This window comes from Typopeltis vanoorti, chromosome 10, assembly GCF_054136105.1.
Source record: "Typopeltis vanoorti isolate ZY-2024b chromosome 10, IOZ_Tvanoo_1.0, whole genome shotgun sequence".
Classification (NCBI taxonomy): domain Eukaryota; kingdom Metazoa; phylum Arthropoda; class Arachnida; order Uropygi; family Thelyphonidae; genus Typopeltis; species Typopeltis vanoorti.
Window position 1 is genome coordinate 25,402,493 of NC_143558.1, and position 27,021 is coordinate 25,429,513.

At 34.6% G+C, this 27,021-nt stretch overlaps 1 protein-coding gene across 2 annotated transcripts in view; it reads left to right on the forward strand.

Moving 5' to 3' along the window:
- The window catches only part of LOC150102245 (galactose mutarotase-like), an 88,434-nt gene that overhangs the window by 34,165 nt on the left and 27,248 nt on the right, over window positions 1-27,021 (forward strand). For both annotated transcript variants that reach the window (XM_090399003.1, XM_090399004.1), the window contains exon 4: window positions 23,704-23,785. In XM_090399003.1, coding sequence (XP_090255129.1) covers window positions 23,704-23,785 — 82 coding nt within the window. The remainder of the gene's footprint in view (window positions 1-23,703; window positions 23,786-27,021) is intronic.

Genomic DNA, 27,021 nt, shown 5'->3' on the forward strand with positions numbered 1-27,021 from the left:
CTCTTTCATTTTCTTTTCAATAATATTTCTGTATTTTAGTCTACAGTTTACATCTGAGAGCTGCTCAACTTTTATTCGCTTTAAAACTTTCTTACATGTTATTCTTTTCAATATGAAATTCAATTTTATCCTGCTGAAGACTAAATAGTGATCACTTCCAATTTCAAATCCTCTGTACACTCTGGTGTCCTGCACCAAGGAGAAAACATCACTATCAACAATAACATAGTCAATGAGACTTTTCTTATTCCTAGCCTCTTCTCTCCATGTGAATTTGTGCACATTTTTATGTTGGAACATGGTGTTAGTAATAACCAGTCCATGTCCTGAGCAGAAATCCAACAGATATTTGCCATTATTATTAGCTTTGCCCTTTTCTCCAAATTTTCCCAAAATATTTTTGTATGTCTCACAATCATTTCCTACTCTACTATTTAGATCCCCAACAAGGACCAACTTTTCCTTTTTCATTGAATTTCATTGATATTACATATCTGCTTCTTTAAACTGAGGAGACATTTATATGTATGTACATGTATTCTTTTTTTAATTAATTTATTATTTTTTATTATTATAATCCCATACACAAGAGTTGGCTACCCAGTAGTATTTTAGTGCCATGGATCGGTAAGAAGGAACTTGTTTGCACTTAATTTAAAGAGCTGTGGATTATGTTCCTTGGGAAGCACATAATATGGGAGACTGTTTCAGAGGACATGAACAAGGATGAGAAGAAATTTGTTCTGTGGATTTGGAGTTGAGCTGTAAAGGAATGTTGAGTAGTTCCTGCATGTTTTCAGATTAAACACTGGCACTGATGCAAGTAGTAGAAACCAAATGCTGTGTGAGATGGGCTGAATTGGAGAGAGATGGATCATTAATTCTATTGTTAATGCTATTGTAATTATTAGACATAAATAAATGACTACAGTAAAATTATGCAATGAAGTAAAGAATTGTATTTGCTACTTGATTCATTTGGCATATCATACATACACTTCTATTCATTGTACAATCGTCTTCTTGTATAGATCTCTATATACAAATATCTTAATTTAATGTTAGTGGTAAATTTAAGTTTAGTAATTTTCTTGTTAAAGCTGCTCTATGGCATATACCAGGGGTGTTCAACCCGTCGATAGCGGAGCGATTTTTGGTTGATCTCTTGTGTATTTCTCCTTACTTAAAAATTTAATTAAAACTGAAAACATAATATTTTATTTATCATTATTTTGTATTATTTTTCATTTGCTTTAAGTGTATTGCTATTGTTTATTTATTTTTCGTTAAAATTGTCAAAACTAATTTTCTTATAAGTCCGGGTAAATGAATTAATTTGGATCAGTGGAAGTCAAACAGCGAGTGGAGTGAATACAGTTATAAGCAGAGTGTAAAAACTCGATTGTAGCTTAAATATTCCAAAGCACATTACATCGATTTTTTACTTAGGTTAAGTCCCATGTGAATATTGTAAAAAAAATAAACTTTGTTTGTCTCGGTATAGTTTCTATTAGATGTTTTTGTGAATAACTCTTTTGAAGCTAACTGTATATACTGCTTTAATAAGAATATGTTAAGAGTATTAAAAACAAAGGCAATGTTTTTGTTGCCGAAGCTGTACATGGCGGCATTAGAAAGATTGTTATTGAAACTTGTATGTATGAGAAAGGCTTGCAGGCTCTAAGTGTAAACATCTCCGAAGTCAGTCGGAAAGAGTCCAAACAACTTTCCGATGGCCGGCAACTTACAATCAAAAGAAAGCAGAGGAGAACAAAAGGCGTGCCGAACTTGAAACTTAAGATGAAAGACTCATACCGATTCTTTAGGGGTTGCCAAACTTCATGTGAGGTCTCAGAGGAGGCCTAACAAAAAGGGACTGAAGCAAGCAGAAGGGGTCCCAGTTCCAGAATTGCTGTCAGAGAGGAGACTGCCCAGATCCACGTTGCTTGAGAGAGGAGCTTCTCAGTTCGAGACGTCGCTAGAGAGAGACTACTTCTAGGCTGCAGACAAGGTTTCAAATTGCTGAAAGGAAGAGTTCCAATTGCCAGAGAAAAGTTTCCAGGCCAGGTTAATGTCAGACATTCACCAGTGTGCTGTGTTTTCATTACAATTTGATGAATCAAACGACTTCACTGATATTGCTCAGTTAATGGTATTTATTCGCGTGGTATTTCAAGATTATTCAAGTAAAGAAGAACTTTCGAAAATTATACCATTATTGGGAAGGACTAGGGGAGAAGACTTTTTTTCAGCATTTGATGAATTTGTGAAACAACACAAACTTCCGCTTTCTAAACTTGTGTCTATTACTACTGATGGTGCTCCTGCAATGATAGGTAATAAATCAGGCTTCATTTCATTATGTAAAAACGATGACAAATATCCATATTTTTTAACGTAGCACTGTATTATTCAACAAGTATTATATAGTAAAAGATTAAACACAAAAATGTAATATTAAATGTAATATCCAAAACATGTTTTGGATATTACATTTAAAATTGTAAATTCTGTTTGAGGAAAAGGCCTGCAACGGCTATTATTTAAATTACAGGCAGATGATGATAGGGAACTTCTGTTGTACAATAATGTTCGCTGGCTCAGCAGAAGTTGACTTCTGCTGAGCTCAGCAAGCAGATAAAAGATGGTTGTTTCACTTATCATTTTTAGTAGATTTCTGTACGAAATTAAGCAATTTAAATTTAGAGTTACAAGGTAGAGATAAAAATTTAATAGACATATTAAGTTCAATAAAATCTTTCCAACAATACTTACTTTTATTATAGAAAAATATAAATGACTGCGAATTTAGACATCTCCCATATTTATTAAAATTTTTTGGACAAAATCAAGAAATGCTTCACTATGATTTAAAAGAATTTATTCGTGAAATAGAATTAGTTGAGGAAGAAATAAATTCAAGATTTAAAGATTTTAATAAAACTGAAATGATTGTATCTTTTATCAATAATTCATTTCAAGAAAACTTGAACATCACAGAAATTTCAAATAAAATTAGTGGCTGTTTGATATAAACCAAGCTGAAGTAGAACTTGAGATAATAAACATTCAGAATAGTTTACATTTAAAATCAATAAACAATGAAGTCATTTGGAAGCATGCACATTAAAAATTCCCAGTATTAACTGATATTGCGCGAAAAATTTTGTCGAGTTTCTGATCGACATACTTGTCAGAATCTGCTTTATCAAATATGAACGTCATAAAAAATCAATTAAGAAACCAAATTACAAATGATCATTTGGATGATTGTCTGCGATTGGCCACTTCTTCATATCAACTTGCCTATGAAAATATTGCGAGGTCCAAACAATGCCAAATTTCACATTAACTTTTTTTCAACCAGCATTTCCTGTAACTTGTGAGTTTGTAATCACGCTGTTGTTTTTTCTAACTTTGGTTTTCCAAAATAGAGAAATAAATATTTTATTCCAATATTTTTTTTTTTTTTTTGTTGTATTAAAATAATTAAAAGTGATAAATAAATTTTTAAAAACACAAATAAAGTTTTTAGTTGTTTATTTGTGCGTAATCAGATATCAAGTTGGGGGAATGTCATCTATATGAGAGTAGATCGCCGAATAACTTATATATAAGAGAGTAGATCGCCGAATAATGTTTTATAGAAAAGTAGCTCGCATAGTAAAAAAAGTTGAACACCATTGGCATATACTTTTACACTCTCTGTCGAAAGAAATCGAACTTTTGATAGAAAATAAAACACAGGCCAATTATAATTATTCAAATCATTTATTTCAATCAATATACTCTCCTTCAGATTCGATACAGCGTTTGGCATAGTCAATTAATTCGTTAAATGAGTTTTTTATATCGGTTTTTGGGATACTGTTGAGCGTCATGGTTACTGCCTCTTGAACGTTTTCAGTGGTGTCGTATTGCTTTCCTTTCATCGGCAAATGAAGTCGAGGGAAGAGAAAGAAGTCACAGGGTGCTAAATCAGGTGAATATGATGAGTGATCCAACACACAAACTTGGTTTTTGCTCAAAAACTGTCTCACAATGTTCAAACGATGAGATGGTGCATTATCATACAAAAATGACCAGCTGCTAGCATCATGATATTCATGCCGTACGCGACGAATTCTCGCTATCAATCACTTCAAAATTTCAAGATAAAACTCACCATTGACTGTTAGGCCAGGTGGAACGAATTCTTTGTGGATAATGCCCTTGGAATCATAGAAACAAATCAGCATTGTCTTTACTTTTGACTTCTCCAAGCAACTTTTTTTCGGATGCCCCTCTTCTGGTGGTCTCCACTCAGCACTCTTGTGCTTTGTTTTGGGCTCATACTCAAAACACCACGTTTTGTCACCAGTAACAATCGTTTCAAGGAAGTTTGAGGCCTTACGAGTGGTTTTAATGAGGTCGATACATTTTTTGGTCGTTGGTCAACTTGTGGGGAACAAATCGTGAATTCAGTTTATGAAGGCACAAACTCTTGGTCAAAATGTTGTGCACAGTTGATTTTGGAATCCCCAATTCATCTTCAATCAATTTCAAGGACGATTTTGGGTTTTCTTTGATCATGCTCTTTTTTGATGTTAACTTCGCTCAGTCCAGTTTTTGGATGGCCCAGGTTTTCATTGCCCTCAAGCTTGTCATGACCACTTTGAAATCGCTTAACACTTTCATTGCCAAGCTGAAAATTGGAATTTCGTGTGGTGGCCTTATTTTTTTTATTTAGTTAGCGACGTCCACGTGATAACGCATGATCGACCGGCCGGTGAGAACTCGCATCACGCGATATCGTTCGCCGCTAGGCTGAAAATTGGAATTTCGTGTGGTGGCTAATTTTTTTTAATTTTTTTTTTTAGTTAGCGACGTCTGCACGCCATCGCATGATTGGCAATGAACATGTTAAGCCACTCTATGTTGGAGGTTTAATGGATTTTTTACAACACTAAAAAGAATTAAATTAGAATTTAATGCTTCCTATATTTCGTCCTAGTCACTAGGACATCTACAGGGATTACAAAAACAATTAATGTAACATGCACACAAAAACTTACAATACTAAGTCCAACCACGTAGATAGGACTTTAGTGTCACCCACGTGGTTGGACTTAGTATTGTAAGTTTTTGTGTGCATGTTACATTAATTGTTTTTGTAATCCCCGTAGATGTCCTAGTGACTAGGACGAAATATAGGAAGCATTAAATTCTAATTTAATTCTTTTTAGTGTTGTAAAAAATCCATTAAACCTCCAACATAATGTCCTCACAGCACTTAAGCCTCTACACAAAAGTTAAGCCACTCGTAAACTTGAGTACAGGATAAGCATTCATCACTGTATGCTTTTTAAGCATTTGATGCATTTCGGCAAAACTTTTACCAAGTTTAACACAAAAGTCAGTCGCAGCTCTCTGTTTGAAACTCATTTTCCGACCGTTCGTCAAAACACACTGTCACTCTTGGCACTATAACTCTGCTTCTAATGTCATAAACAGTTGACGCAACACTAATGAAGGTTGCTGCTTTCGACAACAAAAAGATACAATGGGTGGCACCACTAGTTTCTTCTATTTTTGAAAAGTTCAGTTTCTTTTTGGACAGAGGGTGTACGTCTTGTAATGAGTTTTGCTCCTCTTTGCCTTTAGGCTATGTGTGTTTACAATTGTTAAAGACTGCTCTCTCAATTCCCATGGATTCATAATAGTACCACATAACTTGCCAGAGAGCAGTAGAACAGAAGCACTTTGTAGCCTTTGTTCAGTCATAACCTTTGATCATGCTTCATTTCTATTGTATATGTTCACTCTAATGTTGCGAGATACACATCACAAAATATTGGTGGTTTACGTTAAATTCTCTATTTCGTTACGTAATTTTCTCTGTTATAATCATTAATTATGGGTCATTGAGTCAAATGTTTTTAGCTTGCTTTACATGCATCACCAAAGATGTGAATACAGTATTCTATGGGTGGGTCAACACATGCAATTGACAGATGAAAATACATTATAACCAATAGCTACATGTTGGTTTCATAAGATTGTGCCATACATCCCATATGAGACTCCCATATATGGCTGATGTATCATCATACACTAATAATAATATGAGTGAGTGGATGGATGGATTTGTGATCTGTATAGTTAATAGTGTTCAAAAGACCAAAGAGATGGTGGGAGGATGAGATTAAAGAGATGGCTGGAATTCATTGGCATAGAAAATTCATGATAGAATTGAATGGAGGAGTTTGTGGAAGACCATCTAGCAGTGGACAGAAAATGGCTGATGATGATGATAAATGCTTCAGAGGTAAAGTAATGACTTGAGTGAAGGAGAAATGCTGAGGAGGCAATCATTATAATGTGCTTATGCCAGGAGAGAGGTTTAATGATGAATAATATTTTTGAGGAATAATCCCAAGAGATCTCATCCTGTCAAATTTTGATGTTGTCAAGTCTTAGTGCACCTTTTGGAACTAAGCCGCTGCGAATATAGAGTGGAATGGGAATATACTATTTCCATGTTATTAAGGATTAATCAGTGACATGCTCAGTACATATGTTTTGGTCAGAAGACTGTTAACATTTGATGGAATGGGTTATAATTACATACGACATTTGGGTGGGAAGGGCCTGTTTGCATGTTGTATTATAAGGGAAGAGATCAGCACTAGGTTATGGTTTGAATTACTTAGATGATCAATAGCATTCATGGTATATGTAGATGGCTGTAAATAATTATACTGAAAAAAAATTTTTTTTAATGGTCCTCAGTTTATTAAATGTCCTCTCAATTTAGCATCTTCATCAGCATGCAATGGATATTCTCCTCAACCCCCATATTATTAATGTAAAAATTAAATAGCAGAAAGCCACATATAGAGCTCTGGCACACTACTGGTAATCTGCCTCCTTGATTCAACTACCCTATTATCATCAGCTATTTTTCTCCAGTTTGTATATAATAATTTGCATGTGATATCCCTGTGACATGCCTTTGTAAAATCCTGCAATATCAGTCAATTCCTTTATTTACCTCCACTATCACTAATGAAGTTATAAGAAATGCCAAAGTATTTTCTGTTTGTAATGATCTAATATAAATGGTTCATATACTGATGAGTGAATATATGAATATCCTGAACATCCTGGACCTTTAGATATGCTGTAGATGTTAGCTCTCCTTTTGGTAACTCATACCATAATCTTGTCAACATTTTCTCAACAACAATAACAGCCAACTATTCAAGAAAAATGCTAAACTTCTTTTCCAGCTTTCACCTGCAGGTTCTTTGACTTCTTGGATTTGATTTAAAAAAAAAAAAATCTTTTTTTTTTTCTGTGTCCATGGAATGACCTCCATGACTCACACCATAACCTTGACAGTATTTCCTTTGCTATGACCATTCATTCTGTCTTCTGTCAATAAAACAGTATCACATGGAGAGACTTGATTGGCTACCATGATTTTTATTCATCCTTTCTATGGTCTGATTTCTGTTTTTGCTCTTTTAATCTAGGCATACTGTTTCAAAGAAATATCTGATGTGATCCTTGTCAGAATGAGGACTTTCATTCCCACTCTTCCTAAAACCACAAAATCATTAACCATGCTTGTGCAAGTGGCTCAGGTCAAAAATCCCACCTTTATATTCAACCTACACCATATCTTGCAACATCTGTTTTATCCAGGGGTGGCTCATCTATAGGGGCCAGGCCCAACCTATATTTGTATAAGTAGCCCAATAATTGTAGTTTTAAAAAATGTGTTTCTTGTAATTATTAGTTTTTGATCTATTTCCAACACGTTTTATTGATTATTAAAAAAAAATACTGTAGTATTTTGTGGCAGTATTGTATAATGAGACTTAGTATGGTCTCTGGGGACCAGCCACGGCTGGCCCTATTTTATATGTGTAGAACACAGGGCATGTATGAGGTATGTGCAGTAGTGTCATGTTTGTTTACCAGGTACGATGCTTATCTTGGGGCCCGTTTAGTCTGGCCTAATCACTGCGTTTGTGCGTAAATAGCGTGCGATTCTTTCATTGTCTTATTATTTATTCTCATTGTTGTTCTGTTGTATTGTTTTTAGTGTGTTTAATTATTATCGTTTTTTGTTATAATTTATTTGAATGTTTAAATTTTTATTTCGTCCATAAACAATATATTTTAACTATGAACAAAATTGATAGTTTATTGGAAAAACATTTTTCCAATAAACTATCGTTTTTCCAATTTAAAAAAAATTAATAGCTCAATGCATCAGTGGAGTCTGACTAAACATTATTATAATAGAAATAATAACTATAAATCAATAATAGAACCACTATATAAATATAAAAAAGTTTTTTGGCCGTAGCCCCACCTGTTTCTATTGTCACCAGCCGCCATTGATTTTATCCTATATATATGTTTCACAATATACCGTATTTACTTGAATATAACTCACAGTCGCTTATAACTCGCACCCCTGATTTTACTTTCTGAAAAAAGAAATTTAAAAAGTTTTGCATATACCTCTCACATGAAAAAAAGTTTAAACACATTCATGTCAGGGCAATAGTAACTCACTCCCTGCGGTAACACCCTCCCCAGCAGCCACTATACTGCAGACGCAAGAAAAACAGGTAGTTTTATTGTATCACAATGAGGTACAGAGACATTTTGCAGTCTGTAAAATATATTTCTCAACAAATAGTGCAGAGACAACTGGGATAAAAACGGCACTAATTTTGAATCACATGTTCCATCCCACAAAAACTATGTTGAATAGTTTCTTTGCTTTATGCAGATATAGTCTATACTTTTCACTTACATGAAATTGTTTGTTTGATTGATTGCATTTGAAATTTTTGATGTCATTAAGATCACAAAGGCTACGTTCAAATAAAATTCTAGCACAAACTGAAACATGCCATATAATGTGTGTGCGAGTCTGCCTGCCAGCTCGACATGGAAGTGGTATGCAAACAAGCAGCAATAAAATTCATCCGAAGGGTTGAAACTTTGTGTGAGTTGAGCTCGCCCATGCAACAGGGAAGTGGTGTACAAACGGTAATGAGAAGTTCCGTTAGAACGATAAATGGGTTGTAAACGTGTTAAAATTAAGAAATATATAGTGAATGTTGTTATGGAAGTTTCAGATATTATGGAATTTGGTTGAAGAGAATTAGCATTTCCACTTAACAATTGTCAGCTTGCCTTTGTCGTTGGGTCGCACGACCTTTTGTTAATACTGCACCAATCATATGCACGTCTTCATAGCTGCTCTATTTATACCTGCCTACCATTGCTGTCTGTTTCATGCACTTACTAGTCTGTTTTCACTTCTCATTAATTATTCATGAAGGATTATTCATTACGTATCTCAAGTCTTGTAAATTACTGGTAATTTTTGCTTGAAATAACGAGAAAGAAGATGACACTATTTGGGTAGATGACTTTGACGATGCACACAGGGAAACCACTCTTGAGGCTGGAAGTAGCAATAGCAAATAAGAGATTCTTGGTAAGTCTACCCATTTTCAGTTTTTTCCTGAAAACTTTAGTTTCCTAAAATCCCCGCTTATATCTCACACCAAGATTTTTTAGCTTTAATTTTGGGAAAAAAAATTGCGAGTTATAATCAAGTAAATACGGTATTGTCCAGAACAGCATGGGTTCTACAGTTGATTTTCTAAAGTTTATGGGACAAAAAAAGCCTACTTGCCCATGTTAGAGATCAACTAACTTGGGAATTGGTTAAAGAAAGGCTTTGAAAAAGTTTTTCTAGTCGGTGATTAGAATTGAACTTAAATCTTTCTTTGGGTGGCCTAGTACTGTGGATGCAGATACTTCCACTGAGGTACATTGGCCTTAGTCTATTTCTTAGTTTAAGTTGGTAAGTCAGCAGTTAGAATTGAAGAAAATAAAGGAAAATGCAAAATGAGATGTATCTATCATTAATCCTGATATTAAACTTTGATTTTTGCTTTATGCAGATGTTGTGCTGCTACTCATGTCAGCTGCAAACTTCAGGATTTCTCTAACTAAACTGAATAACAGCTGTAACAAATTTGACATGAAAATCGGCAATAAAACAACCAGACCTATGGATGTGGACAGGAACATTAAAAAAAAACAATGGAAACTCTATAGAATAAGTAAAGTAGTTCAGCTATTTAGACACACTTTTTTTGCAAAGATAGCAAATTAAATATGGAAATAGACAACAGAATAAGCAAAACTGGTATGGTGGAAATAGTTGAATAAATTTATATGGAATAAGAAAGAAATCAATCAAAACTCTAAACTAGCTGTATGCAAGACAGTTTTCGAACCAGTTTTAAGTTCGGTTTCTCAGAGTTGGCTAAGCAATAAATCACTTGATCAAAGATTAGAGACCACGAATATAAGAGCTCTGAGAAGAATTAGGAGCCTGAACAGATGGCAGAATTGTATTAAAAATAAAGAAATTAGGAAGGAACTTGCATTGTTGGTATTCAAGAATGTGTGAGCATTCTTGAATACCAACAAGAAAGAGTTGATCTAAGGGGGAGTGGATATGGTCAATCAGAAAAGAAAAGTTAGTAGATTAGATGTTTGATGGCAGGAAAAAGATCCAAAAAAAGACCAGATCTGTGTAGATCAATTCAGTCAGGTGCTCCAGAGGATCAAAATATTAGATATATTACTATATCGAAGTACTAACAAATGATAGACTAATTTTTGAGAAAAATCGTTGATAGGAGATTAGTAATGTCAATCATGTAGTACTGTCATATTCTGAAAGTACTATGAGGGAAAGTGATGAACTTCTTAGCAACAGTCAAGTCACATTCTTTAGCTAAGAGCACCAATAGCTGTTTTTAAACACAAAAAGTGTAAAGTAAATTAATAGTAAGTTCTCTACCTGTGTAATCACAAAGTGTGACATTCAGCATATGTTCCCTTGTGTAGCACTACTTAAAAAGTTATGTATTTGATCAGAGCATCCCTCAGTTCTCACTATCACTCCAGCACTATTTCATTTGAAATAGTGCTGGATTGTACAGGTAAGAACCTGTAATACTTGTGGCTTTGCATGTAATTAATTGATCATGGTCAGAACTATGAAATGTATTGTTGACCATATGCAAACCATGAAAAAACAAGGTTTTTTTTTTTTTTTGCTGCTCTTGTGGCATTTGTTGTGTAGGCCAGACAGGAAAGTCTAGGGAGATTCACGTGCCTGAACACACAAATGATCTTCAAAAAAAAAAATACAACATAAATCAGGATTAGCTTTCCATTCAACAAATACAGGCCACTAAGTAGTTTGGCAAGAAACAGAAATTCCATATATTGATCATAATTGTTTTACAAGAAAGTTTAAGGGTCAAAGCTGTGTAACTGAGAGGAGACCTCCACATAGCCTTTAAAGGAATGTGGAGAACTGACCAGGGCTTCTGACATCATGTCCAATCCTCACCTTCTCGTGGTGCACCCTGTTGGGTATCTACCTGGATACGGAACGAACGAGGATGGGCTGGCAATTTGGGATTTAGCCGACCAAATTGTAATTCTTATTAACCAAATTACAAAATGATGGTACAACATGACAAAATTTCATGCTGGCTGGGGTGTCGCCCGGTTAAACAAGGCCCCCGTTGTTTTCACCAGGGAACCAGGGTGAACAGCGAAAAGTCAGCTACTGGAACAAATCTGAAAAAACACTCCAACTCAACATCACCAGAGTTAAAGATCGGTACTATCAACATAAGAAGCCTGAATGGCAAAGAAATGGAGCTAGCTGAGGAATTAGATAAGTACCAGATCGACATAATAGGGGTGACTGAAACAAAAAAGACAAAAACTGGCGAGATCTTTCTGAGCAATAAATTCAAAATGTTATATTCAGGCAATGGCGATCAAGGAAAAGGAGGAGTAGCCATTGTATTCAACACTAAATACAAGGCTAATCTTCTTGAATGGCAGGCAGTTTCAAGTAGAGTGATGTGGGCAAATATCAGAATGGGGAACTGGACAATGATACTTATTTGTGCCTATGGTCCCACAGAAGGTTTTACTAAGGTAGAAGTGGAGGAATTTTTTGAGGCTTTAGAAAAAGCAACTGACACAATGAAAAAGGAAAAGTTGGTCCTTGTTGGGGATCTAAATAGCAGAGTGGGAAATGATTGTCAGACATACAAAAATATATTGGGAACATTTGGAAAAAATAGCAAAGCTAATAATAATGGCAAATATTTGTTGGATTTCTGCTCAGGACATGGACTGGTTATTACTAACACCATGTTCCAACATAAAAATGTGCACAAATTCACATTGAGAGAAGAGGCAAAAAATAAGAAAAATCTCATTGACTATGTTATTGTTGATAGGGATGTTTTCTCCCTTGTGCAGGACACCAGAGTGTACAGAGGATTTGAAATCGGAAGTGATCTATTTAGTCTTGAGCAGGATAAAATTGAATTTCATATTGAAAAGAATAACATGTTAGAAAGTTTTAAGTACAGGAAGATGGTTTAATATTAAATCTGGTGTGAGACAAGGATGTACATTATCCCCTCTGTTATTCATTATCTATATCGATCACATTATGAAGGAAAGTGGTATTAAACATGATATCAAAATTGGAGATGTTAATGTCAGCTTTATGCGAATGATGTTATACTTCTAAAGAAATCCGCTACAAGTCTGCAGGATTCTCTGACTAAATTGAATAACTGTTGTAATAGATATGGTATGAAGGTCAGCAATAAAAAGACAAAGAAAATGAAAATAGGCAGAATCGTTGAAAATGTCAACTGTATTGTGAATGGAGAACCTGTGGAATAAGTAAAACATTTCAGCTACTTAGGCACGATTTTTAGTAAAGATGATAAATTAAATATGGAAATAGACCACAGAATCCATAAAGCTGGTATAGTAGGAAGTCAATTGAATAAATTCGTATGGAATAAGAGAGAAATTAGTCAGAACACTAAATTAGCTGTATACAAGTCAGTGTTCAAACCAGTTTTAACTTATGGATCTGAGAGCTGGGTCAGAGGTAAAACACTTGACGAAAGACTAGAGACCACAGATATGAAAATCCTGAGGAAGATTAGAGGTGTGAACAGATGGCATCAATGGCAATATCATATTAAAAACGAGGATATTAGGAAAGAACTTGCCATTGTCGACATCCAGGAATGTGTTAGCAGAGCTAATCTCAGGTGGTATGGTCATTTAAACAGAATGGGCGAGGAAAGATTGGTAAAACAAGTATTCTCTGCCAGGTTGGCAGCAAAACGACCCAGAGGAAGACCAAGATATAGGTGGATTGATACGGTACATAGTGCCGTAGTCGACAGAAATATAAGATCTGATAATATTGGAGTCTTGACAAGTAACAAACTGATCTGGAAGAAAATTGTAGATAGGAAGTTAGTAATGATGTAAATTTTTCATGTAGTACTATCATATCCTGTACACCCCCTTGAGGGTACATGGCAGGAATTTGATGATGAAGAAAGTTTAAAGAAGTGAAATGCTCGATCCCCACACAATTAATATAAACCAAGGCTTGACCTATACCAGGGATGTGACATTCATCTTGCCACAGAATGTGACAGCAACAACTAGCATTGTTCCAATGCACATAGAGTAATTAATGTTTTTTTCTGGTCACTTATTTATGTATACTAAATTGTGAAGTTCTGATCAATTAATTAAAATTACACTACATCTGCTATGGTGTAGTGTAATTAATTAATTTTTTTTAGTCTTTATGTTATGTATATATATGTTTTGCTACCACTGATGTATGTCTGATGATTTATGAAACTTGCTGGATTATGTTGTTTATTTTATTAAACACTGTCATATGTTTAGAAACATGTGGTCTCAGCATCGAAAATTAACTGTTGGAATAATTAAATGCAATACATTTCATTTGAAATCTATCACATTTATTATATATATCAAATGAAGTACAGTGGATGTTTGCTCATTATGATAGTTTGAGCTAAAAATGTCACAGTAAGCAAATTTCATGATTAGTGAGCAGTGAGGATCAGTTTCTCCCGTAAAATTATTTGAATGTTGTTGTATGTGTTATTAACATAATGATATGTTATACAGATGTTCTAATAAAAACTCTAAAAAGTGCTTTTGTGACCTTTTTAAATTTAATTAAAAAAAAAATTGTGTTATATATATATATATATATATATATATATATGACTAGACATACATACGTAACCACAGTGATACGATTTTTAATAAGTAAATATTTCGTCCTAAGTTATGTGTTACTTGTGTATGTTTAGTCATGAATGCTCCACAGGCTTCATTATACAACAATATATATATATATATATATATATGAACACTTGCTCAAAACAAAATGTAATTAACACACATAAAACTATCCTTACATTTTAATAAGCAAAAAACAGCCCCACAAACAATGCTATCTTTTTGTGAGACAATTAAGCAGTGTTCCCTATAACAAAGTCAGTTTTACTAGATGAAGTCCTTCAGCCATTTTTGTAATTCCTTCAGGTCAGGGTTTTGCCACTTATTTTTGAAGGGAGAAAGTCAAACTTCCTATCAATCAGATGTTGTAGGTGGGATCTAGTATAAAGAGTATAGTATTTTTAGGAATGACCTAGATAGGAGAGGAAGGGGAGTACCAATAATGATATCAGATGACTTGAGTCCAATTATGGTAGAAACACATGAAAACAGTGATGGTAATAGCATCCCATGTTATTGCCATCACTTTTGAAGTTATCTGGTGTGAAGTGGAGGCTAACAGGATGCAATCTATGGTGAGTATTACCACAGAACTGGCAGTTCAGTTGCCTTGGACAATGAAATTATTGCCAAATTACCCTGATGGGTACTAAAAGAGTAATCATTATGGGTGATTTAAATTATCCAAACTTTGATTGAGTAGAAGAGAAATCTCATGATAAGAATGAAGGAGAATTTGAGTTGTTGTGAGACAGCTTTCTGAAGCAGTATGTGAAAGAAGAAACTTTAGATCAAAGAATTTAGATATGATCATAACATCAGAAGGGATCTCAGTTAAGAATATGATTATTTTATCACCAGTTAGTGACAGTGATCATGCCATACTTTCATGGGAAGTAGCTAATTATATAGATGTTCTATTTAGGACAAATTACATGCTACAAAGCTGGAAATTATGAGCAGCTCAAGAAAATACTATCTTTGGTACCATGATATCAATTACTGTACTGAATGAAAAAGATATCAGCAGTACATGGAATCTTTGAAAAAGTGCTTAAATGAGGCCAGTATCTAAATGTATCTCTACAGTTCAAATAACAAACAGGGTGTGAGTGAAATAAATGTTCAATCTTATTAAGCAAGAAATCCATAAGGAGAAGATGAATATGAAAGGAATATCATGAAGATATTATATAAGAATATAATAACATAAGAATATTATGAAATATATAAAGCTCAGGCTAGAAAAGTAACAAGTATTGTGAGAAAAGCTAAAACGGAGTATGAGAAGAAATTGGCCATGCAAGTTAAAGGCAATCCAAAAGAATTTTATCATTATGCTGCAAGCAAAAGAAAGAATGAATGTGGAAGGATAACTTTATTGAATGCAGATGGTACACGAGTGTCAGAAGCTAAGGAGATTGTTCGGTTAATGAGTGCTCACTTTGCTAAGATATATCAACCAGGTGTATATAGTATGGTGCACAGTGCTACTGCTATGTTGGATGAAGAGTTAGAAGTTCATGAAAATGAGGTTGAAGAGCTCTTGCATAACTTGGATAAGAATTTGTGAATAGGGACAGATGGAATATCAGCCCGTTTGCTAAAGGAATGTTCAGCTGAATTGGCTAGGCCTTTCACACAATTGCATAACTTGAGTCTCAGCTCAGGAATGATACCACAGGAATGAAAGGAATGTATGATAGTTCCATTGCACAAGGGTGGTGCAAAAACCGATGTGTCTAACTACCGATCTATTAGAATTACTCATGTGGTAGTGAAGATTTTAGAGAAGTTAGTAAGAACTCGCATACAGAAATGGGTAGACAATCATTCTATACTCTGCAGGGAACAGCATGGGTTTACTAAAGGAAGGTCATGTTTTAGCAATTTGCTCATATTTTATAACAATGTTATGGCCGAGTTGGATAAAGGGAATGGATACACTATGATAATGTTGGATTTTTCTAAGGCATTTGATAGGATACCACACTATAGGCCAGTGATGGTGAACCTATGACACACGTGTCAGCAATGACACACTTGACGGTTTCAGGTGACATACCTTGGATGCTGAAAAATATTGGTATTATGATGAAAAAACTGTGATAAATTGTGTAAGATCACTCTCAGTTAAGGCAAAGGTAGGTTTTGGTCCATTGAAAGAATTATCTTTTACAGTTAGCCTATTTCTATTTTATTTTGTAATTAGCTTATTTCTATTTTATTTTGCAACTAGCCTATAAACAACGAGCGTTTTAAGTTTACGTTTTCTTTCTTAATCATTATAATTTGTGCATAGTCATATGATATTATAAAAACTTATAAAAAATTATTATCAATATTATACGATACAAACTTATAAATACGTGCTTTATATATTATAAACTTAAAGTTTTCATTTGACTTCTGTGTGAAATTCGTTCATGCATGCATTCCAAGTCTCTCGACTGAGTAATACAAATTCTAAACATATTTAAAACTACTTTAACAGAAAATATAATTCACAGCATTAAATACTGAATTTATCTAAGTAAATAATGAAAACATTTTTATAGTTGCAATAAATTCAGTAAATTTTGTTAAATAATGCAAATAGTAACAACTTATGATGACGTCGCAACAAAACCTACTAAATAGCTGCTATTTAGTAGCACGATAGAGAGTAAAACATAACAAGGTTGCCAGGAATGTACCGGTAATAAATCTGGCAGCCCAGATTCTCTTCTACATACTCTTGTGAAACTCAATTTTCTGCCTTAAATAATATCAAATCGAAAGGGAGAAATAGACTGAACAATGATTTGAGTGCTGTCTGTGTAGCATTAAAATGTACCCACTATAGCCCTTCTGTAAAGCAACTTTCTACCAGTACTCAGTAACAGAAAAGTCATTAAATGTAATGTAAGTTTGTAATTTCACTTTATTAAATTAATTGTATAATATGAATTCATAGATTTTATATCAATGTCCTATTAAATAAATAGCCTAATATGATATGTATAAGTCACCATCTATGATTATGTAGTTAAATTTATAATGCATGTATGCAAGTGACACATCAACAACGTCAATATTTAAAAAAAAAGATGTTTGACACACCTGGGTAAAAAGATTCGCCATCACTGCTATAGGCTGTCGCGTAACTGGAGAATATGGGATTGGAATATAATCTGTTGACTTGGATCAGGGGATGATTGACAGACAGATCAAAAAGTGGTATACAGTGGTGTGAATTTGCCAGATTTAAGCTAACCAGTGGTGTACCTCAGGGTTCAGTCCTTGGGCCATTATTGTTCTAAACATTAATGACATCAAGCACGGTCTATTATCAGATTTGCAATTGTTTACTGATGATGCAAAGATAGGCAGGACAATCAGGGATGCTACTGATATTCAGCAATTACAAAATAATTTGAATAGACTGGAAATCTGGGCAAAAATGGCTATCAGTTTAATGTTAGTAAGTGTAAAGTTATGCATTTTGGCATGATTAGAGTTCCAGCAGCATATTATATTAGTGGCGTTATGCTACAAGAAACCTGCAAGGGATTTTGGTGTATTGGTGGATAAGAATTTAAAGTTCCAAGATCACATAGCAAAGGTTGCAAATACAACTCAGAGAATAATTGCTATGGTGAAGCGAACCTTGACATGTAAGGATAAGGAAGTACCATATTTGCCAGTGTAATAAGACTCACCCCCTTTTTTTTTACACATTTTTTAGGAAAAAACTTTATTGCTGAATATAATAATGAATTTACAGTATTTCAAATATAAAGTAATAAGTAGATCTACTTTCAACAAATACCTAATCTAATTAGGAAAGAGTACCCACCTTTTAATCTTCTTCGTCAAAACCCAGAAATTCATCTCCAGAACTAAATGAAGAGACACTTCAAACCTCTTCTAACTCGGAATCTGAGTCCTCATACAACAAATTGTCCTCTGTACCATCCAGTGCATTACTAATGCCACACGTCTTAAATGATTCAACCATTGTCTCAGTTTTACAGCATCCCATGAAGCTTTGACCCACTCACAAACTTGCGAAATGCCAGGCCTCTTCCTGATGGCGTAACCTCAAAATCTGAAGACTGCATCCAGCTGTTCCATTCTCCTTCATAAATCCCTTAAATGGTTTATTAATACAGACATCTAAAGGTTGAAGCTAACTAGTTAGACCTCTTGGAATTACAGCTAACTGAGTTTTCAATTCCTTGAGTTTATTTTTAACATCTTCTGTTCTGTGAGAACGAAACTGATCCCATACTAGCAGGGCAGGTTTCTTCAACAGTGTGGGCAAGTTCGAAATTTTCTCGTTTCTTTGCGTTAATGACAAATTGATGAAATTCAATAATTTTTTCTTCATATTCAGCTGGCATCTTTTGTGATATTTTTGTATCAGTCCGCATACATGAATCTGGAACACCATGATGCTGATCCAGCAAAGTTGGCGATCCCTCTGTTAGTGGCTATCACTTTCGCTTGATGAATAATCAGTTTTATAGACACTGAAAGTCCTGCTTTTCTGTGGTCAAAAATCCAAGTATTCAGTTCTGCCTCAAGTTCTGGCCATTTTGCAGTTCCACTTCATAGGTTATGTTTACTGTGAGTTGCTTTTTTTAGATTCTTTTCTTGATTCTGCCACGTTCTTATAATTTTTTCAGTTAGGGGTGACCCAAATTGCCTCTCTCCAATCTGTTTCCATGTTCTTTAGCATACGCAAATCACATGTAGCTTGTATGCAATATTGTAGCAATGCCGACATTTTTCAGCCATAATTTGCCAAGAAGTTTAGAGAAAATTGAATGGCAGAAATTTATCACCGTTCACAACAACCGCAACAACATGCACATCCACTGAACTCTACGTAACTGGGATGCTCTCACACACCTCGGAACAGAGAAAATTTCCAGAAATGAAAGTAATAACAAAACTGAGTATCGGCATATAAGACGCACCCTGTTTTTCCAGACCTATTTTCAAAGAAAAAAGTGCATCTTACACACTGGCAAATACGGTAATTTTGCCTCTTTATAGGGCTTTGATAAGACCCCACAGATTTGGTCTCCCAGGTTTAAGAGGATAAAGAAGCTGTGGAAAGGGTGCAAAGAAGAGTTACAAAGATTATATCTGGATTATGGGATTTAGATTATGAGGACAGATTATGATAGAGGTCTGTAAACTTTCGAATGGGTGTTATAGCATCACAAATAACAAAATCTTTCATTATATGGAAGCAGGGAGAAAACATGGGGGGATCCATGGAAGTTAAGGTTGTTCTCAGTCAAGAAATGGGTAAAAGCTAGGTTTTTCTCCCAGAGAGCATTGAGTGAGTGGAATAATTTGCCCTTAGGGTTAGTGAGTGCATCTAATGTAAATGAATTTAAGGGAAGTTATGATAGCTAGGTTGAGTAATTTACAGCCTCCCTCGATGAGTCCTTGACCCCTGGAGGTCTCAGATAATAATAATATTGTATGTTATGCTATAAGAAACTGATGAGGCTAGGGATCTTTGAAGTTCAAAGGTGTCATAGCAGAAACAGCTTCTCAGAGGATAATTCTGATGTTGAAATGAACCTTGACATGTAAGGATAAGGAAATAATTTTGCCTCTTTACAAGGTCTTCTTGATAAGATCACACCTGTATTATAATGTGCAGATCTGGTCTCCTAGGTTTCAAGGGGATAAGGAAGCTGTGGAAAGGGTAGTATGTGGACCACACTGGTTAACAGGAGAAATAGGGGTGATATGATAGTTTTATAAACTTTTGACTTGGTGTTTTAGCATATCATGTGATGAAATTTTTTGTTATGTTGGAAGGTAGGGGGAGAGAACATGGCAGTATCCATATAAGTTAAGCTTGTTTGTGGTTAAGAAAGGGATAAGAGCTAGAAACGAGTGAGTGAAACAATTTTTCTCTCGAAGTGGTGAGTGCACCTAGTGTGAATGAGTTTAAGAGAAGGTATGACAGCTAGTTTGTGTGATGTATTCCCCCCCCCCCCCCCAATATCACCTTGACTCCTGGAGGTCTCAGATAAGAATAATAATAGTAATAACACTCTCTCCTGATGTTATTGGTATACATTAGTGATATCTTTCCAGTTGACCATAATATTAAATCAGTCTGAAATATCAGTTCAGCATTCAACTTTCATATTCAAATTGGTAAGCTTTTCAGGTGCATTAGTTTCATTTTTATTGACATAACTAGATAAGCTGCTATTGAGCTGTTGCAAAACAACTTCTCAAACAGTGACAGAAGGAACCCGAGGTGAGAACGCCAGATCTGATTATAGTTTCGGGAGGGTTCAGTTAAAGACTTCAATATTCTGTCTCCAATTGGTGACAGTGGTCATGCGGTTCTGACTTGGGAAGTGGTCAAGTTTATGAACATTCCATTCAGAAAAGGTTACATGCTAAACTCCAAAGCAGGAAATTATGACCAGCTGAGGAATATGGAGTATGCTAGATTTCTGCACCATGGTATTGGTTGTTGGATGGAAGGATATTAGCAATGCATGAGAAGTATTTAAAAAATATTTAAATGATGGAATATCAGAATAAGTCCCTAGAGTTTGAAGAGATGTGTAATGGATTTGTAATCTTATTGAGCAAGAGAGTCATAAGAAAATAAAGTGGAATGAATACTGTGTGCATAAAGATGATGGCAGTTATGAAAATTATAAGAAGCAGAAGAGTTGCAACTGTTGCACTGAAAGATACTCTGAATATGAAAAAGAAATTGGCTCTGTAATCTAAAATAAACTCAAAATAATTCTATTATCTGCAAGTAAAAAAAAATGATGAATGTGAATGAATAAATACTGAATTAAGATGGTATGCATGCAACAGATACAAAAGAGATTGTTCAACTGATGAATGCTCATTTTCTAAAAGCTATCTACCTGGCGTATACAACATAGAGCTCACTGCTATGTCTTTACTGGATGTATGAGGAGGAGGTACTAGAGCTCTTGCACAAGCTGAATAAGAATTCAAAAATAGGGAGTGATGGGATATCAGCACAGATGCTAAAAGAATGTTCAACTGAACTGGCTATTCCTTTGATCAGGCTATATAATTTGAATGTCAGAACAGGGAAGATTCCAGTGATTAAAGGAATGTGTGGTCATCCCATTGCATAAGGGTGTTGCAAAAACTGAATTATCCAACTGTTGACCTATTAGTATCTCTGTAGTGGTGGTAAAGATTTTGGAAAATTTGTTAGGACTCATATATGGAAATGGGTTGACAGAGAATATGTTTTGCAATGAACAGCATGGGTTTATTAAGGGAAGGTGATGTTCGAACAACTTGCTCACATTCTATAAATAATGTTACTGTTGAGTTTGACAAGGGAAAATAGATACACCATGATACTTTTTGTCTTTGCTAAAGCTTTTAACAGAATACAGCATGGAAGACTTGTATGAAATTGGAGTATGTTGGATTGGATTATAAATAGCATGGATAAGAGGATCTCTGAGTGGTGCATATCAAAAAGTAGTATATAGGAGGTGTGAGTCTGTAAGATTTAAGATAACCAATGGCATAGTACAAGGATTGGTCCTTGGTACATTGTTATTTGATATATACATTAATGATATTTGGAAGGATTTAACAGGAGCATATAGCTCTTTGTTGATGATTCAAAGATAGGTAGGGTAATCAGTAATGTGGCCAATCTGCAGTACTTGCAGGATGATTTGAATAGGCTTGAATTGTGGGCATGTGAAAATGCTTGTCAGTTCAGTGTTAGTGAAAGTAATTATATTGGTGGAATTATTCTAGAAGAAACTGATCAGACAAGGGATCTTAGAGTTTTAGTAAATAGGAAGTTGAAGTTCAAGGACCACATAACAAAAATTGCAGATATATCATTAGCATTTTAAGTTTAGCATTGCAATATAGTTTTAGCATTGCAATTATCCCAGAGGATAATTGCAATGCTAAAACAAATGAAGATAAGAAACCCATTTTGCCTCTTTACAAGGCCTTGATTAGACCTCGTTTGGACTGTTGCGCACAGGTCTGGTTTCTTGGTTTCCATGATGATTTTGATACAGTGGAGAATGTTAAAAATTATATCAAGATTGTGGAATACAGATTATGAAGACAGATTGAGAATTTGTGGACTGCAGCCACTAGCAAACAGGAGGAGGGGATATGATTGAGACTTGCAAACTTTGGAAAAAGTCATACAGGATATCAGTAGATGAAAATTTTCGTTTTACGGAGAGTGGGGAAATGACACGAGAGGGAATCCTTGGAAGTCGAGAATGAATGCTATCCAGAAGAGGGATGACAGCTAGATTTTTCTCTCATGGAGTAGTACAGTAAAATGTCAATTATCCATGGAAATTGGGGATGCAAATGATGCAGTGTTATTTAAAATACACAGTAATGACTTCTGTTATTTTAGGAATCCACGTGCATAAAGAATTTTAAAAAATGCAATTTGTAACAGTTAATCTGACCCCACAGATAATTGAGACACAGATAATCAGTGCTTTACTGTATGTAATTGAAATGGATTGCCATTGGAGATGGTAAGTGCAAGTAGCATCAGTGAATTGAATAAGTATGACAGCTGATGAGGATAATGTTTAGCTTCCCTTGATGAATCACTGGAGGTCTCTCTTAATAAGCAGTTTGCAAATCAAAAAAATTTATTGTATCACTAATTCTTGCTTTTAAGAATAAAAATTTTTCAAATGTTTCAAAAGCCTAAAACATGGCATTGCATCTGTTTGTACTCTTCACTTGAGAATATTGTGCACAACATGTCATCATAGAATTTTATTTAATCTCTCTTTGCTTTGGTGCTATCCACATCACTGATCTTGTTATATCATCCATATTAGATTTAAAAAAAAAAAGCTGAAGATTATTTGTTTTTGAAACATTTGAAAAATTTTTCAAATGTTTCAAAAGCCTAAAACATGGCATTGCATCTGTTTGTACTCTTCACTTGAGAATATTGTGCACAACATGTCATCATAGAATTTTATTTAATCTCTCTTTGCTTTGGTGCTATCCACATCACTGATCTTGTTATATCATCCATATTAGATTTAAAAAAAAAAAAGCTGAAGATTATTTGTTTTCTTTCCAACTGGAAACAAAAATCTTTAATACATAAATATACAAAACATGGCACAGTTTGGTGAGCATGAAAAAATACATTGAGTGAACATTTTAATTTAATATTTTTTAATCGTAGACCTCTTGATGAAAGAAGTCTTGACCTCTTTTCTTAACCTCCCAAGTACATAGTTATTATCACTAGCATATGATGTAAAATTGCACTTTTTTTCAATGGAAAAAATAAAATATTTAAATAAATAATAAATAAATGAAAAGATTGACTTTGTTCAAGCTTTTTTTTTCTTTTAAACCTTCATTTCTTCTTAATTACATTTGCTGAATCAGAACCATGGTACGAACAGTAAATAATGAAATCTTTGTTTATTTCAGGGTTCTGGTGCTATTTATGATCATGTTGTGAACATTAACGCAGACTTTTATACTCCTCTGGATGGTACTTTAATACCAACAGGTAAATGCTTTGTGTGTATTTGTTTATTTATTTATGGAAAAACTTGTATCTGTTTTTACTTTGCTTTCTAGAAAGAAAATGAGCATTTTCTGATCGCTAGAAATGCACAAAAACATAAAGTGAATGTCACGCACACCACCACCAAAATTCATTGAATTGAATTGCGAATCTGCCTTCAACAAAGTGTGGCATAGTCAACTAAAGGAGAACTTACTGTTAAAAGCATTGTAAGGTTCTGAAATGTAAAGTTATTTTTGTCAGGCCTCTAATGATTATATACCTTATGTGAAATAATTTCATCTCTTATATTCTCACTTAGTTTTACTTTAATTTTTAATTTTATTCCATCACTTTAAACCTTATACCTAAACAATTCTCTTCAAATGTATATTCCCAAAGGAAACCATGACAAAGTTAATTTCCAAAGAATTCTGTTCTTCCAGAAGAGTTGCTACAAAGGTGGACTGATAATATCACTATACCATTATTTTCATTAAATACCTTTCTTTCATTAATTAAATTTAAAGCAACTAGCCAAAAAGCAGTTGATTATTGTAGGGAGCTCCATAATAAACAAAGCATACTTATCATTTTATACTTTAGTCTAAGGAGCTACATGAACAACAGGTTCAGAATACCACTAAATTAGCATGATTTCACTTACTTCATTATAGTTAACAAAGAGTAAAATGATTGTGCAAGGAATGGTTGCACTATTAAAAATTATCATTCATTGTCAAATGTGTTCCAAAACATTGCAATGAAAAGCATCATCAAAAAGTGGTTCACCATTATCTCAGCATATTATTGGCATGAAAAAAAAATCAGTGAAGATAATGCACAGATGCCATTCTTAACTGAATGAAAAAGGAGAAAATTTTCAACTTGTCAACCAGCATGTGCTAAAAGTAAATGAATTAGTTACGAAACTCTTTATAGTTTCTTTCGGCTTTGAATTGATGCTTGATTTAATATCCACTTAATTTTTATAATTTGTGAATCTCCGAAGTGAAACTTTTTGGCTCTTTATTTTAGTAAATACTTTTACGCACCAACTGAGAGTTCGCTTATGGAAAATACACCTCTCCAACATTTCAAGTTCCTTAGTCCTGAGAGTTTTTTGCTCTTAAGGTTTCTGCCTGGTCTCTGATAAGGTTTCACTTATCAGAGACCAGGCGTCAATATATTCGCCTCCTATTGGTCCATTTTGATAAGGTTTCACTGGCCTGACAGCTCTGACAAAACCAACTAGTTTGACTAGTTGGTTTTTGTCAGAGCTGTCAGGCTAGTGAAACCTTATCAAAATGGACCAATAGGAGGCGAATATATTGACACTTGGGCATAGCAATTATGTCACCTATAAGGTCCGGCTATTGAAGTGAAACGAAGCCTTTCTTTGGCTCTTCATCATCATCAAATTCCTGCCATGTACCCTCAAGGGGTGTACAGGATATGATAGTACTACATGAAAAAAATTACATCATTACTAACTTCCTATCTACAATTTTCCTCCAAATCAGTCTATTACTTGTCAAGATTCCAACATTGTCAGATTTTATATTTCTATCGTCTAAGGCACTTTGTACCGTATCAATCCACCTATATCTTGGTCTTCCGCTGGGTCGTTTTCTTGCCAACCTGTGCAGAGAACACTTGTTTTGCTAATCTTTCTTCGCCCATTCTGTTTAAGTGACCATACCACCTGAGATTAGCTCTGCTAACGCATTCCTGGATGTTGACAATGTCAAGTTCTTTCCTAATATCCTCATTTTTAATATGATACTGCCATTGATGCCATCTGTTCACGCCTATAATCTTTCTCAGGACTCTCATATCGGCAGTCTCTAATCTTTGGTCAAGTGTTTTACTTCTGACCCAGCTCTCAGATCCATAAGTTAAAACTGGTTTGAACACTGTCTTATATACAACTAATTTAGTGTTCTGACTAATTTCTCTCTTATTCCATATGAATTTATTCAATTGACTTCCTACCATACCAGCTTTGCTGATTCTGTTGTCTATTTCTATATTTAATTTACCATCTTCAGTAAAAATCGTGCCTAAGTAGCTGAAATGTTTCACTTGTTCCACAGGTTCCCCATTCACAATACAGTTGACATTTTCAATGATTCTGCCTATTTTCATTGTCTTTGTCTTTTTATTGCTGACTTTCATACCATATCTATTACAACAGCTACTCAATTTAGTCAGAGAATCCTGCAGACTTGTAGCGGATTTATTTAGAAGTATAACATCATCCGCATAAAGCAAAGAGCTGACATTAACCTCTCCAATTTTGATATCATGTTTAATACCACTTTCCTTCATAATGTGATCCATATAGATAATGAATAACAGAGGGGATGATGTACATCCTTGTCTCACACCAGATTTAACATTAAACCATCTTCCTGTACTTCCTTCAATTCTAACTGCTGACTTACAACTCAAATAAAAACTAAGTATTGCTTGATATAATGCCCCATTGACACCATATAACTGTAGTGTATTGAATAGCTTCTCTCTTGGCACCTTGTCATATGCCTTTTGCAGGTCTACAAAACTTAAATACAGATCTCTGTTATATTCCCATGCTTTCTCGACTATTTGTCTTAAAGTGAAGATCTGCTCCTGACAGCTTCTATTTGGCCTGAATCCAGCTTGTTCTTCACCAAGCTTTTCTTCCACAATTCTTCTCAACTGTTTCTCAAGTATACTTGCATAGATCTTGCCAGGAACACTCAGTAGGGAAATACCTCTGTCATTCTCACATTCAGTTTTATTTCCCTTTTTATATATGGGTACTATGAGAGCTCTACTCCAATCATCGGGAATTCGCCCCTCTGTCCAGGCTTTCTGAACTATGAAGTGCAGCCACTGTAAGACTCTTATACCACCATATTTCAGCATTTCTGGTCGAATATCATCTACTCCTGCTGCCTTTCCATATTTCAAGCCTTTGATGGCTTTTTCTACTTCAAGTATGGATATGTATTCCTGACTGCATGCCTGGTCAGTGTTTTTTACCACTGTGCTGTCATCACTGCTTGTTTTATTTAGCAGTTTTTCAAAGTAATTACTCCATACTTCAAGGATATCTTTTTCTTCTGTTTTCATGTCCCCTTTATCATTTCTAACTCCTTTTACAGCACTCTTTCCTCCATTCCTAAGCTTCTTCAACAACCTCCAGAATATTTTGCCACCTTCTTGATATTTATTTTCTATATTCTTGCCAA